The sequence below is a fragment of the Hyaena hyaena genome, unplaced genomic scaffold, assembly GCF_003009895.1.
Source record: "Hyaena hyaena isolate Hyena2069 unplaced genomic scaffold, ASM300989v1 scaffold_34, whole genome shotgun sequence".
NCBI classification, from domain to species: domain Eukaryota; kingdom Metazoa; phylum Chordata; class Mammalia; order Carnivora; family Hyaenidae; genus Hyaena; species Hyaena hyaena.
Window position 1 is genome coordinate 684,637 of NW_024080665.1, and position 16,735 is coordinate 701,371.

Genomic DNA, 16,735 nt, shown 5'->3' on the forward strand with positions numbered 1-16,735 from the left:
TCATCACTTGACAAGCGGCGGCTGGCGGGTGAGTGGAGAGAGACGAGGGGAAAGGTCAGAGTTCCAGATCTGGTTTAGTTCCTCTGACTTGGGGTTCTTTGAAATAGCTTCCTCTGAAGCTGAAAGAGCTACCTCAGGTAATAAAGGGTATATATGGGGATAGGAGTTGGACCTGTCACCCCTGAGAATTCAAAGGTCAAGGCCACCCACGATAGGCTGGGCAGGGTTCTCCTGGGCCTCCCAACATTAACAGTGATAGTAACGGTCATTTCTTGGTGCCTACTATGTGCTAGAGACTTTGCTTTGTTATTTCTATTTTTTACAACCCTATGAGGTAGGTACTAATATGATTCTCAGTTGTTGTTTTTTTAATAATAGCTTTACTGAGCTATAATTCACCTATTATACAATCCACCTATTTAATGGGTACAATTCAGTGGTTTTTAATGTTCAGTTATGCAATCATCATCACAGTTTTAGAATATTTTTACCGATTTCTCCTTACTTCCCCCCCAAATCCCTGGGTACGTCAGCAGTCACTTCCCTTTTCCCCTTCCACCCAGCCCCAGGCAATCACTAATATACTTTCTGTCTATAGATTTCTGAACCTTTCATATAAATAAAACCATACAATATGTGGCCTTCTGTCAGTTAGCTTTTTTCAGTTAGCATAGTACTTTCAAAGTGCACCCGTGCTGCAGCACGTGTCAGTCCTTCATGCCTTTCGGTTGCTGAGGATCCTAACATTTGTAATGCTTATTTTACAGAGAAGAGAACTGGGTCTCAGGGAGACACACTTACCCAGGTCATACGCTAGTGTGTGGCAGGGTCCAACCTCTAGCCCTTAAATTATAATGTCATATTCTGGGCCTGTCTGCTGTGACCATTACCGTCTCTGATGTGACACGCGGAAGCTTCAGCAGGGACACTGCTGAAGGGAGCCGAAGGGAGCCGGGGAAGGTGTGTGGAGCACAGCAGGCAGGGTCCCCAGCAGCTCCGACTGTAGGCTCCGTGGGTAGACACTGAGGGGGAGGGTGGCACCCATCTGAAGCTGGGACCCAGGTGACACAGGAAAGAGGAGGGTAGGGGGACAGGAGAGGAGAAGGGGGGTGGGAAGGGAGTTAACTAGGTGGGGCAGAGGAGTAGGCAGAGGCCATTTCTGGACTTGGGCACAGAGCCATGGCCACGGGGCAAGTGGTCACAAGTCCAAACACTCAAGTACAAAGTCAGGGCTGTGCCTCTTCTGTGGACCAGGCCCTGTTCTCATATCAGTAGCACAGGTAGTTGTGTTATTTCTTTTTTTTTTTTTATTTTTTTATCTTTATTATATTTTGAGAGACAGAGACAGAGAGTGAGAGGGGGAGGGGCAGACAGAGAGGGAGACACAGAATCTGAAACAGGCTCCAGGCTCTGAGCTAGCTGTCAGCACAGAGCCTGATGCGGGGCTCAAACCCACGGACTGTGAGATCATGACCTGAGCCGAAGTCAGACGCCTAACCGACTGAACCACCCAGGCGCCCCTAGTTGTGTTATTTCTAACACAGGGAAGGGGCTGCTAGGACTGCCGAGGTTGGGATCAAGAAGTAGGTTCTGATAAAATACCTCGGAATAAACCTAACCAAGGATACAAGAGATCTGTATGATGAAAACTATAGAAAACTTATGAAGGAAATTGAAGAAGACACAAAGAAATGGAAAAACATTCCATGCTCATGGATAGGAAGAATAAATATAGTTAAGATGTCATTACTACCTAAAGCGCTCTACACATTCAATGCAATTCCAATCAAAATTGCACTAGCATACTTCTCAAAACTAGAACAAACTATCCAAAAATTTGTATGGAACCACAAAAGACCCCGAATAGCCAAAGTAATACTGAAAAATAAAACCAAAACGGAGGTATCACCATCCCAGACTTCAGCCTCTACTACAAAGCTGTCATCCTCAAGACAGTATGGTATTGGCACAAAAACAGACACATAGACCAATGGAACAGAATTGAGAACTCAGAAGTGGACCCAAAAATATACAGCCAACTGATCTTTGACAAAGCAGGAAAGAATATCCAATGGAAAAAAGACAGCCTTTTTAACAGATGGTGTTGGGAGAACTGGACAGCAACATGCAGAAGAATGAAACTAGATCATTTTCTCACACCATACACAAAAATCAACTCAAAATGGATAAAGGACCTGAACGTGAGACAGGAAACTATCAACACCCTAGAGGAGAAAGCAGGAAACAACCTCCTTGACCTCCACCGCAGCAACTTCTTACTTGACACATCCCCAAAAGCAAGGGAATCAAGAGCAAAAATAAACTGTTGGGACCTCATCAAGATTAAAAGCTTCTGCACAGCCAAGGAAACAACCCAGAAAATTAATAGGCAACCAACAGAATGGGAAAAGATAGTTGCAAATGACATATCAGATAAACGGTTAATATCCAGAATCTATAAGGAACTCACCAAACTACACGCCCGAAAAACAAACAACCCAGTGAAGAAATGGGCAGAAGACATGAACAGACACTTCTCCAAAGAGGACATCCAGATGGCCAACAGACACATGAAACGATGCTCAGCATCCCTCCTCATCAGGGAAATACAAATCAAAAACACACTGAGATACCACCTCACGCCAGTCAGAGTGGCTAAAATGAGCACATCAGAGAACTCTAGATGCTGGCGAGGATGTGGAGAAACGGGCACCCTCCTACACTGTTGGTGGGAATGTAAACTGGTACAGCCCCTCTGGAAAACAGTGTGGAGGTTCCTCAGGAAACTAACAATAGAACTCCCTTATGACCCAGCAATAGCACTGCTAGGAATTTACCCAAGGGATACAGAAATGCTGAGGCATAGGAGCACATGTACCCCAATGTTCATAGCAGCACTCTCCACAATAGCTAAAACATGGAAAGAGCCTAAGTGTCCATCCACGGATGAATGGATCAAGAAGATGTGGTTTATCTATACCATGGAATACTACATGGCAATGAGAAACAATGAAATCTGGCCATGTGTAGCAACATGGATGGACCTTGAGGGTGTTATGCTGAGCGAAATAAGTCAGGCAGAGAAGGACAAATATCATATGTTTGCACGTATAGGAGGATTAGGAGGAACTTGACGGAGGAACAAGGGGGAGAAGAAGGGCGGAAATGGTGGGGGAAAGGGAGAGAGGCAAACCATGAAAGACTCTTGAATGCTGACAAAAACTGAGGACTGATGGATGTGGGGGGGAGGGGGGGATGGGCCTGGAGGAGGGCACTTTGGGGATGAGCACTGAGTGTTATGTAGAAACTAATTTGACAATAAACTATTTGTAAAAATAAATAAATAAATAAAATAAACTTAAAAAAAAAAAAAAAGTAGGTTCTGGGCTCCAGCTGGAAATGCTGGCCTGAAGGTAGTAGGTGAATTGCAGTAGGTATATGGAGGAGGGGTAAACAGTAGGAGCTCAAAGAGCCTGTGGGCCCTGGAGTACTCAGAGGGAGGACTCAGTTTACACTGGCCTGGGAGGCTTCTTTTTAAAAAAATTTTTTTTTAAAATATTTGTGTATTTTTGACAGAGACAGAGCATGAGTCGGGGAGGGATAGAGAGAGGGAGACACAGAATCCGAAGCAGGCTCCATGCTGAGCTGTCAGCACAGAGCCCAAAGCTGGGCTTGGGGCTCAAACTCATGAACTGTGAGATCATGACCTGAGCTGAAGTTGGAGGCTTAACCAACTGAGCTACCCCAGGAGCCCCTGGCCTAGGAGGGTTCTTGAGGGCAGGGCCAGGTTTGTCTGCTTTGGCTCCCTGTCCCCAGAATCTAATATGCGCCGAAGTTTGAAGGTTGGCCGTAATGGGCCCGGATCATCCAGCATCTGGTGATCAGAAACACCCATTTTCAGGTCTCTGCAGAGGCAGTAAGTGCCTGATGGGAAGCATGGACTATAGCTGTTGTCAGATGTGTACCTCATGTCCTTAACCCATGCTGCATGGCCTGCGAGGCTTTTCACCTCTGAGCTGTCACCAGGAAAGAGATTTAACTGTCAGGCAGAAGATACTGGTAAATAACACACTCTTTGTAAGTGTAGGTGGTGGTTTTCAGACCCTCAGGGTGCTGCTGTGTTATTGGGGGGCGCCCTGCGACTGGGTAGGAATAGCCGGTGTCCTCCTGTGGCCTTATCCTAACTTGACCCCGATCAAGTTAGTTACAGGAGCTGGAGCAGGATATGGAAGGAATATTCTTCACCCGAGGCTTAACCCCTCAGGCCTGAGCCCCTGACTACCCCTCTGTAGGTTCTATGTGGCCTCAAGGGAGGTGGGCCCCCTCCCAACACCCTTTCCCCCTTGAAAGCTCCCACTGTTGACCTGAGAAGAGGCACTGGGGAGGGGGTGAGTGGCAGGCCAAAGGCTAGGGGCATTGGAGGAACAAATGAAGGGCGACAGCCTGATCTGAGGGGACTTCACAGGAGAGAGGGCACCCTGCATCTCCTCGGGGTTCCTGCATTACCCTGTACCCTCTAGGGCACGTCCTGCCCGTCTCAGAGTTGGTGTGCTTGCCCATCTGCTGGCTTGCTCCAGGACAGTGGGGGAGGAGTGGGAGGAGCTGACATTTTCTCAGCTTCCACTAAGTGCCAAGTGCGGGCGAAGCACTTTCACAAATGTCATCTCATTTAATCTTCACAACAACCCTCTGAAGCGTTATTATCTGTTTTACAGCTGAGGCAAGTCTCAGATGGAGGGACAGTCAAGCCAGAGGGGACCTGTCAGGGAAGTGGCAGCATCAAGACCGTCTCTTCTCTATCCCTAGCTGCGTGTGGCCCTGAGTGTGCCCTCCTGGTTCTCTCTCTGGGCTCCTCCTCAGACTCAACTCTTCTAGGAAGCCTTCCTTGGTTGTTCTAGCCCATGTGGTCTTTCTCCATGAATTCCCCCAATTCAGAGCACTCACTGGTTATACCCCTGTGTGTGGAAGCCTTGACATCTCTGGAAATGTTTTGTGCGGTGATTCATTCCTAGTTACATAAAGAGGCAAATGACTTAACTTCAGCGAGTTTCAGTTTATAAAATGGGAATCATGGTATGTAGGTTATAGAGCTGTTTTGAGGACTAAGTGAAATGCTCTGTGCTTGGGAAAGCAGGGCCTCCATTTTAGTTTTCTTCCACCCTTTTCTCCCAGCTATTCTGCATCTCTTTGCCCCTTTCTTATATAACTTCCCTACAGGCCCTGTCTACAGTAGCTCTTCAGATGTTTGGAGTCTGACAATCTCAAGCCAGAGCGACCCATCCTAGAGATCAGGGATTCTGAGACCTATTCCAGGAGACCACTCCACTTTGCTGATAGATTTGAGGCAAAAGCTGTTATCCTAATCTGGCCCAATCTGATCTCTGGGGGAGGAGTTCCTAAGTCTCATGGTGACCCTGGCCCCCAGTTCCAGGTGAGCTGAAAGGACTATGGTTTTCAAGCTTTCCTCTGAGTGTTAAGAGCACAAATAGATTCCTAACACCCTAGTCCGGTGGCCAACCCAGGAAACAGCTGTGTAGAGAACACAAATACCAATATGATTTTATTCAAACACAGGTAGGAAGAATGACCTTCAGAGCTGGGTGAAAACAATAAGTTAAAAGCATGGTTAGAATTTAAGATAATCAGATAAAAAGTCTGAAGGAGGTGATTTTCCTCTCCTTTTCTATTGATTAATTCAACACAACATAAAATTATTTATAGCTATAAAATATCCTTATTCCTAAGCAAATCAAATGGAGGTGGCCCTAGGATTTCCTTGGCTATGCATGATGCATACAATCTTCACTCCCTCCTCTACCTTGCCCAAACTTTAAGGCAAAAGTGGCCCATGATATTCAGGCAGAAGGTGGGCTCAGGTCAGCAGGATGCTATCAAGGACATTGGAAAGAGTTTCTTAGCCAAAAGATGCCTGCCTGCTTGAGTCCCTTTGTCAAAAGATGGATGGTTCCACTTGGGCACTGGAGTCCGTTTTGTTTCTAGCCTTTGCCCCACCACAAAAGGAAGGAGCTGAAATCCTGGCAGGTGGACACTGGGTGGGTTTGGGACATTCCTCCAGTCTGTGTCGGATCGGTCTCAAGGCACCCATGGGCTAGGCTGGTGATGGTTTCAGGGTCTCACGGCGCCGACCGAAGCAGACCTCTTGTCTCAGGCAAGCCTGACAAGGCCGAGGGAGGGTGGACAGGTGGGTCCTTCCCTCAGTCTCTCAGGCTGCGTTAGTCTTTCTGGGAGTATCGGGAAGAAAATATCCGTGCGATCCTGCGAGTTTCTTCCTCAGGCAGGTTGGGAGGCAGCGAGTTAGGTCTGGGACGAGAAGGCCTTCCGGACAAAGGTCTGCTGGAGGCTTCACTCTTGTCCTGGAGAAGAAGAGGTCAGCTAGGTTAGCACTGAGGATATGGCACCTCTAAGAAATGACTGATTACTGTCATCTTTTGGTCCTTGGCTATACTGATACAGAGCTGACTGGTTTACAGAGCACTTCACATACTTGATCTTCTTTAACCCTCACCTCTGCCCCATAGGTGGGTACATCATTCCCATGTCACAGAGAGGAAACAGGTAAAATAAACTCAAGGTCCCACAGCCCTAGCTCAGACTCTTTCTATGCCTCTGGAGAAAGAGTCTCCTCTGGGACAGGTTTTAAAGCCGCATCCTTTCTCTTGCTGCATGAATCTAGGGAAGTCATTTGTCCTCTGAGTTGTAACTGTCCCACACATGACCCTGGGAATATAACTGCCAGGGGGAAGATGCTGTGAATAATATACTCTCTGTATGGCGACTGGGAGTTTCTTGAACTGCCAGGTGACTGACACAGGGCAAACCCATGGCCCTGCTACCAAACCTTTTGCTGCCTCAGGCTGACAGGGTATCACTAATTCCCCTTAAAGAATTTTGGTTATGACACTGTGGTCTTCTGGACTCCTTTATGACTTACTCTTTTGCTCATTCAACCCCCCAACCCCTTTATTTTTGGTGCCAAGTTCCTGCCCTGAAGAAGCTCAAAGCTGAAATGAAAAGTCACCCCAGGCAGCTGACAGCAAGGCCCCAGGGAAGTGGAGGCTTAGTAGGGGAAGGGGAAGTGCTGAAAGGAGATGGGAGTTGTCACCACAGGCAAACTTGGCTGACCTCACAGCATGTAGCCTGCCCTGGAATTCTAAATGCTAAAGGAGCACCTACAACCTGAGCAAATTCTCAGCACTGACAGCCCCACAGGTAGGGATAACTGAGAACCAAAACAAAGCGGTGCTAGGGGCTGGGCATGCCCAGTAGAGATGAGAAGATAACAGCTCCCGGTCTTCTAGGCAGGCCTAGACTAAAAGGGAAAAAAAGGAAACCCACCCTTTGCTCACATTTGTAGTCCTTCCTTCCAAAATATGAGAGGCACTTATACACCATAATACCTCAGGCCAAGGTAGGCCAGTCGCCCAGTGCTCCTGCAAGACATGGACTGACTCTGATGCCTGTGACTCCAACTGGGCCAGGCGCAAGACAGGAGCTTGGTTAGCTGCTAGACCAGTGAATGGGTGGGATCAAACCTCGGTGACCAGAGGAGACTGGCTCTTGCAGCAAACATCTTATTCATCCATTCTAGAACCAGTGGTTGTTGGCTTATCATGTGCCAGGGCTTTGGTTAGGTCAAAGCTTCTCAGGGGCTCGGCAGTACTTTAAGTCTGAATATTCCCCTCTCTATTCCCAAGATGCAAGACTGTTATTTCGTGAGTTATTTAGGATTTAGAGGTGATACCAAATCCCATTCTAATACTTGGGGCTACACTGCAGATGCATCTTCTGGGACACCAGCTGTATCTTACTTTCCATTTCTTTCTCTGCTGCAGTGAAAGCGGACTGGGGAGATGTTCGTTCTGTAAGCCAGATTGGAAAACAGGCCTAAGAGCATTGTCCCCTATCTCTGTGTCCTCATCTGCCAGAAGAGAAGCATTCTATTTTGGAGAGGCTCTAATGGGTTTAGTTCCCCATCTTTGAAAGGGCTAAGTACTTCAGTTCATGAAATGACTATCAAAAGACCTTTGCTGGTGACCCATCAAACCTTTCAGGCACCTAAAACCCATTCAACCTGATCAGGTAGCCGTGGTTCCTGTCCCCACAGGGCTGCTCAGGCTAGAGGAGAGACAGATGCCAATATATCTAACAATCACAGAGATGAAGCTTAGAACTTGCGAGCATGGAGAAAGGAGCAATTCATAACAGGGGAGGCTTCACACAGAGGTGAGATCCGAAACGGGCAGAGTTTCAGCAGAGCTGGGGGCGGGGTGAGGTCATCCACTGGAGGAGCAGCACAGCATGGACTCAGGCCTGCACCTGCTGGCTGGGCCAACAACTGCCCTGGAGCTGAATCAAGTGTGGCTGGTTCAGCCAACCACCCAGCACCCACGCCTGGACCCAGCAACCTAGGGGGCCTTATCTGTATGGCCCAGGCCCAGGGACAGGGTGTGGCTCCGTGTACTGGGCAGGGCAGGGGTGTGGAAAGACAGAGAACACACTTAGCAGCATTTGGCTTTTGTTGATCTCAGTAACGTGTAAAAAACATCGTGACTAGGAATAAAGGTTCTTTCATCAGAGCTATTACCCCAAATACACAACTCTGAAGAAACTGGGCAGAGGTGAAATTCCTCAGAGCAGGGCTACCCCTACATGTACTAACTGCTCCTCTGAAATATTCTCATGTTCCTGCTGGAACCCTGGGTGTCCACAAAAGAGCAGAGCCCCAGGCTCAGTACAGCTTCCTGCCTTGCTCAACTTTCACCCTCTTGGCTGGCTGCCTTCCCCTAGGTTAGGACTAGGACTTTCTTGGGGCTAGAAGAGTAGCAGATTCAGCAGCCGCAGCTAGGAGCAGAGGGGAATGGGACAAGATACACAGACTGGGGGCAAATCCCAAATTTGACCACCTAGCCCACTGCAGATGACTGGGCTCTATGATCTGAGTTCACCCTCCGTCCTGCATAGCCCATGATTTTTTTTTCTTTCATAGGTTATTGTCAAGTTGGTTTCCATATAACACCCAGTGCTCATCCCAGCAAGTGCCCTCCTCCATGCCCATCACCCCCTTCCCCTCTCCCCCACACCCATCAGCCCTCGGTTCTCAGTATTCAAGAGTCTCTCATGGTTTGCCTCCTTCCCTCTCCCCCAAAATTACTTCCCTCCCCCGCCCCCCGATTCTCTGTTAAGTTTCTCCTGTTCCACTTATAAGTGAAAACATACAGTATCTGTCTTTCTCTGCCTTATTTTGCTCAGCATAACACCCTCGAGTTCCACCCATGTTGCTGCATAGCCTATGATTTGCAGGAGCCTCAGGCTTCCTGAGGAGGCAGGAGGAGCCTGCTATGGAAGCAGGATCATCAGACTGAGGGGCTGCAGGAGCCTTGAAGCCTGGACAGTGGGTGTTCTGTAGGGTGGAAAGCCCTTGGAAGGGTACTTTCAAAAAGAGGGGCCTGAAACAACATTAAGGTGGAATTTGAACAAAGAAGATGAGAAAGGGTCTTCCATGTAAAGGCTGGCTTGAGCAGAGATATGAAGAGATTACTGCTAGGAAAATAGTGGGGGTGGGTTTGGCTGAGTGCAGGTATGGAGAGAAGACAAATGAGAGAACGGGGCTGATGCTTGCTGAGGGAAGTAGGTGGGGGGTGGGGGGTGATTACTGTCCTAGGCTGAAGGACAGAACCGGCTTTACTGTGGTCTGGGTGTCAAGCATGGCAGCAGGCCAGGGACACCCAAACTGCCCCCATCAAATCCACCGTGCTCTCTCATTAAATTCTCCCACTTCTAAATATCGGGACCTGTTCTTTTCTGGGCATCTGGACACTGAGGCCATGAACATGAATAGGCCTCTCTAGCCTATTATTTCAGACAGATGTGTTTGTCTTATGGTCGAAGGTAGAGAAACCTGCTGGAATGAAAATAATGCATCCTGTAGAGAGTAAGGAGTAACAGTGGCAGGAAAATTGGGGCTTCCTCAAATCAAGAGTAACTCTGCTGGGGAGTTGGTTCTCATCCTGGCTCTACCACTTCTTAGCCAAGTGGCTTTGGGGAAGTCACTTTCTCTCTGGGCCTTGGTTTCCTCATCTGAAAATGGATCAACATGAGCAGATAATGTAAGCGGAGGTGCTCTGTAACCCAGGAACTTCTTCCGGCCAGTGGGTCCCTCTTCGCCCAGGTCCCTGTGATGCAGCATCTTCTCCAAAAGCTCCTCAGGAACGTCCAGCCCTCTTCTTTGGCCTGAAACGTGATCTGATCCAAGCTGCGGTGTTGTGGGTTCTCTCCACTCCAGTCCCCAGATGGATCCCCCTGAACAGAGCACCTGCTCCCAGGAAGGTGGTAGGTGCAGGTGCTCCCACTCCCCCCACGAGAGAGGAGGCTGTGGGGTGGAGTGGAATGAATACTGGCCTGGGGCCAAGCCCAACTGTCCACTTGCTTGATGCCAAGACACAATCTCTCTTGGTTTCAGTATCTTCATTACCAGATACAGCTAAGAACTGTTTGGTCATCTTACCCAGGTCTACTGGGAAGCTGAAATGAAATTCAGATGTGACTAAGACTCTGGCCAGGGACAACTCTTGCTAAGCCGGAGCTAGAGCTCACATCTGCTGCAGAGAGCAAAAGGAGGCCTTGCTCTTCTCAGCCCTCGCCCCCGGTAGAGTAGAAGTGACATACTGCACCTTCCCAAGGCATGCCCCGTGCTAGGCCACGGCTGGCCTAGCTCTTCCCTCTCTACTGCCCCCTGCCCAGTGAACCTCTGGGCCTGGCATCCGGGCTGAAGCTCTGTTCTTTTCCAGAGGAGTTCCCTTAAGTGACATACACACTGACTTAGGAACTGGAAGCAAAATTTTTGGAAGAGCTAAAAACTGAAAGTAAATAGCTTCCTGATTCTGGCTGGCTAGGTGGGCTTGCCAAGAGATTGCTGCCTCAGAGACAAGTGAGGGCCCAGTACAGCTGCCTGCCTTGCTCAACTTTCACCCCCTTGGCTGGCTGCCTTCCCTTGGAGTGGCTCCCAGAGTCTTCTCTGAAGGCTCGGACTAGGACTTCCTTGGGCTAAACGAGAGTAGCGGATTCAGCAGCCGCAGCTAGGAGCAGGGGGGAAGCAGGGACAAGACAGAAACCAGGGGCCTATCCCTGAGAGGCAAATCCTAAATCTGATCACCCAGCCCAAGTGCAGTGTGGCTGGGCTCCACGCTCTAAGCTCCATTCCTCACCACCCCCTGGTCCCTCCCTATTCTTCCTCTGAGAAGGATTCCCTGACAGCAGGCCCATTCCACAGAGACTAGAGCCATGCTCTCACCCTGGACCTCAGTCCTCACGCCCTAACCCCGTCCCCCCCACCCCCATACAGAATGAAGAGGCCTGACTAAATCAAGACTTCTCAACCCTCTGAACCCACACCCTGCCAGTGAGAGGACTCAAAAGTTCAGATTCCTGAGAGGAAAGGGTTAAAGTGACACTCCTGGAGGGGTCCTGGTGCCTCCGGGACTCTGGCCTCAGAGTAGCTCAGGCAACTTGAGGCCAGCATCCACCCAGGAGTCTTGTGGGCCCTTTCCCTCGAGGTGCCTGCCAAGCTGCATTCTGGGCCAGAGTGGGCACTAGCCAGTTCTGGCTCTTTCCCCTGACTTCTGTACACCATTGGCTAGGGAACTCATCTCCTCCCGAAAGCTCTGTGTGGCCTGTATCAGGAACCCTTGGACCTTTAGGACTCTCCTTGGCACTCTGCAGAAGGCTAGGGACTCAGTGGCCCAAAGAAATGAGGCAATACAGCAGGGCCTCATGCTCTAAGAGGGACATCTCAGCCATCAGGCTCAGACCACAGGCTGAGGCACTGGGCTCAGGGAAGTTCCCTTGGGCCCCTGAGCTGATGATTTTGTAGAGGCTGAGTTTCTCTACCAGGATTGTACATCTCCTAGCTGCCTCTTGGCTTGAGAAAGGGAAACCAAGAGATAGACAAATTCCTTGCACTTCTGTGAGAAAAGTAGCAGACTTAAAGTCTTAAGACTCATAGACCAGCAGGCCAGAGACTTACGAGGCTAGGGATCTATCACCCTCAGGTGGGAGCGGTGTGTCATTCTCAGCCTCTTACTCACGGTCTGAATTGAGCACACAGTCAACTTACTACAGCCTGAAAACTGTTCTCTATATTTCAGGGGTGCTCTGTGGGGCCTAACTTCCCAGCTCCCAGTTCTTGGTGCTAAGCTTTTGATCATGCCTTTCTCTATCTCTTAGTATTTCATCCTACCAGTACCCTCAAAGTGGAACAACCTAAGAGGCAAGACATTTCAATAATAATGATGACAAAAATAACAAATAACACTCATATAGTTCTTCTCTCTTATGTGCTATGAAGAACTGTACTTTACATATCTTACTCAGTTAATCCTGAACAAACCAAACCGTAGGAGGCAAGTGTCTTATGCCCATTTTTTAAAAAAGTGTACTTACTTATTTTGAGAGAGAGAGAGAGAGAGAACACACACGAGTGGAGGGGCAGAGAGAGGAGAGAGAGAATTTGAAGCAGACACTGTGTTTCAAGCAGAGCCTAACATGGGTTTCACCTCAAGAACTTCATAAACTGTGAGATCATGACCTGAGCCAAAACCAAGAGTCAGACGCTTAGCCAACTGAGCCACCCAGGTGGCCCGTACTGTGCCCTTTTATCAGATAAAGGAACAAAAGCACAGCAAAGTTAGATAGCTTGTCCCAGGAGGTTGGTTCCACAGCTAATAAGTGGCTGAGCTTTAAACTTAGGCTTTCTAAATTTAGAGGCCATCCTCCTTGCCACTACACAAAACTGCCTGATAGGAGAGAAGAGAGAAATACAGTTACAAATTAAGTCTGTGTTGCCTCTGGAGAGACCATGCCTAAGATTCCTCAAAGCCAGCAGCAGAGTTAGGGCAAGAAACTAGGTTTGCTGACTCAGCTCCCCAGCTGGCTGAGCACCTCGATCCCTAGTGATGTCTAAAATGCTGTGGGGTCTGGCTGAGTAGCGGTGAGAACACTAGGGTGGGAGGCGGCAGACAACTCAAGGCTCTCAAGGGTACACTCGTGCCTGGCCTTGCCTCTGACTTCCTGGCTCCTACACTCACTCCTCAGGAACATCACCTGGCCCCATGCCTGGGGTTAATCCAAGGGGTCATTGGGCGCCTGGATGGCTCAGCTGGCTAAGCATTGGACTTTGGCTCAGGTCATGATCTCACAGCTTGTGAGTTTCAGCCCCACATCAGGCTCTGTGCTGACCTGCTTCAGATCCTCTGTTTCCCTCTCTTTCTGTTCCTCCCTAACTCTCTCTCTCAAAAATAAGCATTAAAAAAAATCCGAGAGGGGCACCTGGGTGGCTCAGTCAGTTAAACATCTGACTTCAATTCAGGTCATGATCTCACGGCTCCTGGGTTTGAGCCCTGTGTCGGGCTCTGTGTTGACCACTAGCTCAGAGCCTGGAGCCTGCTTCAGATTCTGTGTCTCCCTCTCTGCCCCTCTACCACTTGTACTCTCTTTCTGTCTCTCAGAAATAAACAGTAAAAACATTTAAATATATGGGGCGCCTGGGTGGCTCAGTTGGTTAAGCGTCCGACTTCGGCTCAGGTCATGATCTCATGGCTCGTGGGTTCGAGCCCCGCGTCAGGCTCTGTGCTGACAGCTCAGAGCCTGGAGCCTGTTTCGGATTCTGTGTCTCCCTCTCTCTCTCTGGCCCTCCCCTGTTCACGCTGTCTCTCTCTCTCTCTCAGAAATAAATAAAACATTAAAAAAAAAAAAACATTTAAATATAATTAAAAATAAAAAAAACTATTATCTCTAAAAAAGTTATAAAGATCACCTATGACCATGATGCTGCTAAATCTGAAAAACAACCCATTCTCTATTCAGCACCTTGGATGAATTCTTTCAAATCTAAATCAAATCTCACTCCCCTGCTTAACACACTTCAAAGGATATTTTTGCATTTAGAATAAAATCTAAACTTTTTCTCACAGTTACATGTCCTGGTGCTCTGGGCCCTTTGGCCTCATTTTGTCATTCTCTATGTTCCAGTTCCACTGGCTCTGTGTCAGTTCCTAGATCATGCCAAGTTCTTTCAGCCTCAGGGCCTTTGCATTTGCTCTTCTCTCCACCTAAAATACTCCTCTCCAAGTTTCTTACGTGGCTGACTTTTTTTTTTTTTTAAATCTTTATTTATTTTTGAGAGAGGCAGACTGTGAGGCAGGAAAGGAGCAGGGAGAGAGGGAAACACAGAATCCAAAGCAGGCCTCAGGCTCTGAGCTGTCAGCATAGAGCCCGATGCGGGACTTGAACCCACAAACTGTGAGATAGTGACCTGAGCTGAAGTCGGATGTTTAACTGACTGAGCCACCCAGGCACCCCTGGCTTCTTCTATGTACAGTAGTCAGGAACACAGATTTTGAAACCAGACTGCTTAGGTTCCTATTCTGGCTCTATCACTTAACACCTGTGTGAGGCAAGATACTTATCCTCTAGATTGTGCCTCAGATTCTTCATCTTAAAATAGAGATACAGTATGTACCTCATTAGGTTGCTGAATGTAAAGAGTTAATATAAGGTGATTTGAACAATGTCCAGCAAGCACCACCATGACCACCATCTTTCAGTTTAAACACTGCCTCCTCAGAGACACTGTTGTTTATCAGAACACCTAGTACTCATAATCTGTAAATATTTTTTTTTTGTTTACTGTTTGTACTCCACAAAACAGGGAATTTGTCTTACTATTGTATGCTCAGAGCCTAGCGCGATGCCTGACACAGGGCAGGTACTCAATAAGTATATGCTGAATGATAACAAAAGTAGTTACTATGCTACTGTTATTAATATTTTCTTGCCACCTGCAAAAAAGGTCCAGAGCTGTGCCAAGGCAGCAAAGAGGAGAGCTGGGATCTGTACCCGGGTTCCAACCACCAGGCTTGGCTGAATGATGAATAGTTACAAGGTGTTCTGTAAACAACAACAGGTATATCCCTGATATTATTCTCTTCTTCCAGATCTTACTCATCTGTCAGAGTTTGCATCTCCTGCTTGAAGCTTCCTCTGCTCAAGCCCACCTTCGCTTAGTGGAGCTCCCACAGCACTCAGTATTCACTTCTTGGCTGAGTCTTATTTTTAATGTTTTTGCACTATTTCTTCCACATATCGTCTTATCTGATGATGCCCTGCTCGTAACGCATTTGCTCTTCCTCACTGTTCCTGAGCACCTCGTGTACCTCTGGGCCCCCAGAATGTGCTCAGCATAAGCGTGGAGAGTGATCACTGCTGCTGCCTTTTCAGGGATCTGGGCCGGGGCAGCTTTGCATTGTGTACATGCTTTCATGGAAGAGATGAGGACTCTCTAGGAGAGAGGTAAGCCAGTTGTTCTCTTACCTGATCAGTCGTGGCTGGTGGTGGCAAAGCTGTAGAGAATGACAGCATCCGCAGGGAGGCCTCCAGCTGCTGAGGTGGCAAAAAGAAGTTGGGCACCACAATGGGTTCTGGGCTATAATGGTAGTTAAGGGACATAGATACAAAGAGATCTCCCCCTCGCCAGACTGGCATCTCCACTGGCCCAGTAGTGCCCTCTGTCGGAAAGGCCCTGTCCACCCCTAACAAGTTGCAGTCTATACTTTCTGCAAGGGTCAGTTATAATCCTTTCTTCCCTTGGAAGCCTCCCCTAATGTTAGCTCTCACTGACCCCTCTTTTCTTTCCCATAGTCTAGAGCACAGACTGCAACACAGGCTAATGCTTGTTTTATTCTGCCAGGACTCTCAATTTTTCTCAGTATTCCTTCCAGAAGCTTCTCAAAGGCAAGGGGGATGTAAGTTTCCTTTAGTTACCTCATTATTTTCCTAGAGCCCTGCATGAGGCTGGTAAGCAGCAACATTTAAATGACACTTGCTGAGGTCCTGCTGACCCACAACTGACCCAGTAGAAGCCAGTCAGGGTCGGGTGGGAAGGTGGCCCCAAGGGCAGTGTCTTAGGCTGGAGAGAGATAGATGCTTGACAGTAAAGGCTGGTCCTCTCAGTTGTTTGCTGCCAACATCCAGGAATGAAGGCTCTACATAAGAGGCTGTCTGTGGATATAGCTGGTCTACCCAGTCTGCATCTGAGCCCTAGAATTCAAGTACCACACCTTGTACTTCTCCTGTGTACCCTCTGGAAGTACCCACTACCGTGCTGAGAACATGGTGTTCCAAAAGTATTTGTTCAAGCAAAGCACTGATTCAGTCTGGGTGGGGATTATTTTGATGTTCCAATTTTTTTTTTTCTGTTCAATAAGCTAAATATGGTTCTGGTTCAGTTTGGTTTATCATGGTTCTAACACGCTAGACTTTTAGGCTCCAAGAGGCCAGAGATGATTGATCTTTTTTTCAGTCATACTCTTGTCACCTAGCATAGTACTCTGGGACACAGTAAGTTTTTAATAAGTATCTACTGAATGAAGTGTATCCTCAGGGCTCCATTTTGTGTGGATGATTCTCCCTTTCCATGCTCTCCCTGCTGCCTTTAACTATTTCCGGAGACACCTACCTTGATAGCTGGCCTCCTCTTGGATGTCTTATAGGCATGTGTCCAAAATGGAAATCTGCACCTTCCTCCAAAACTGTCTATCTTTATGTGCTAGTCCCTATCCAGTCAATGACATCACTTACCTCGCAACTTTTAAAGAAATCTCTAAGTCCTACTTTATATTTCTGTTTTTCTCTTCCTTGCGCCCATCTAATTCTCTCACAT

At 48.1% G+C, this 16,735-nt stretch overlaps 1 protein-coding gene across 3 annotated transcripts in view; it reads right to left on the reverse strand.

The window, feature by feature from the left end:
- Positions 1–5,534: 5,534 nt before the first annotated feature.
- C2CD3 (C2 domain containing 3 centriole elongation regulator) overlaps positions 5,535–16,735 on the reverse strand; it is a 129,066-nt gene continuing 117,865 nt past the window's right edge. For 2 of the 3 annotated variants that reach the window (XM_039228698.1, XM_039228697.1), the window contains 2 exons: positions 15,388–15,499; positions 5,535–6,374 (listed from right to left, as the gene is read on the reverse strand). In XM_039228698.1, the coding sequence (XP_039084629.1) occupies positions 6,234–6,374; positions 15,388–15,499 (253 nt within the window). In that variant the 3' untranslated portion in view covers positions 5,535–6,233. The remainder of the gene's footprint in view (positions 6,375–15,387; positions 15,500–16,735) is intronic. The other variant, XM_039228699.1, reaches the window with a different exon arrangement.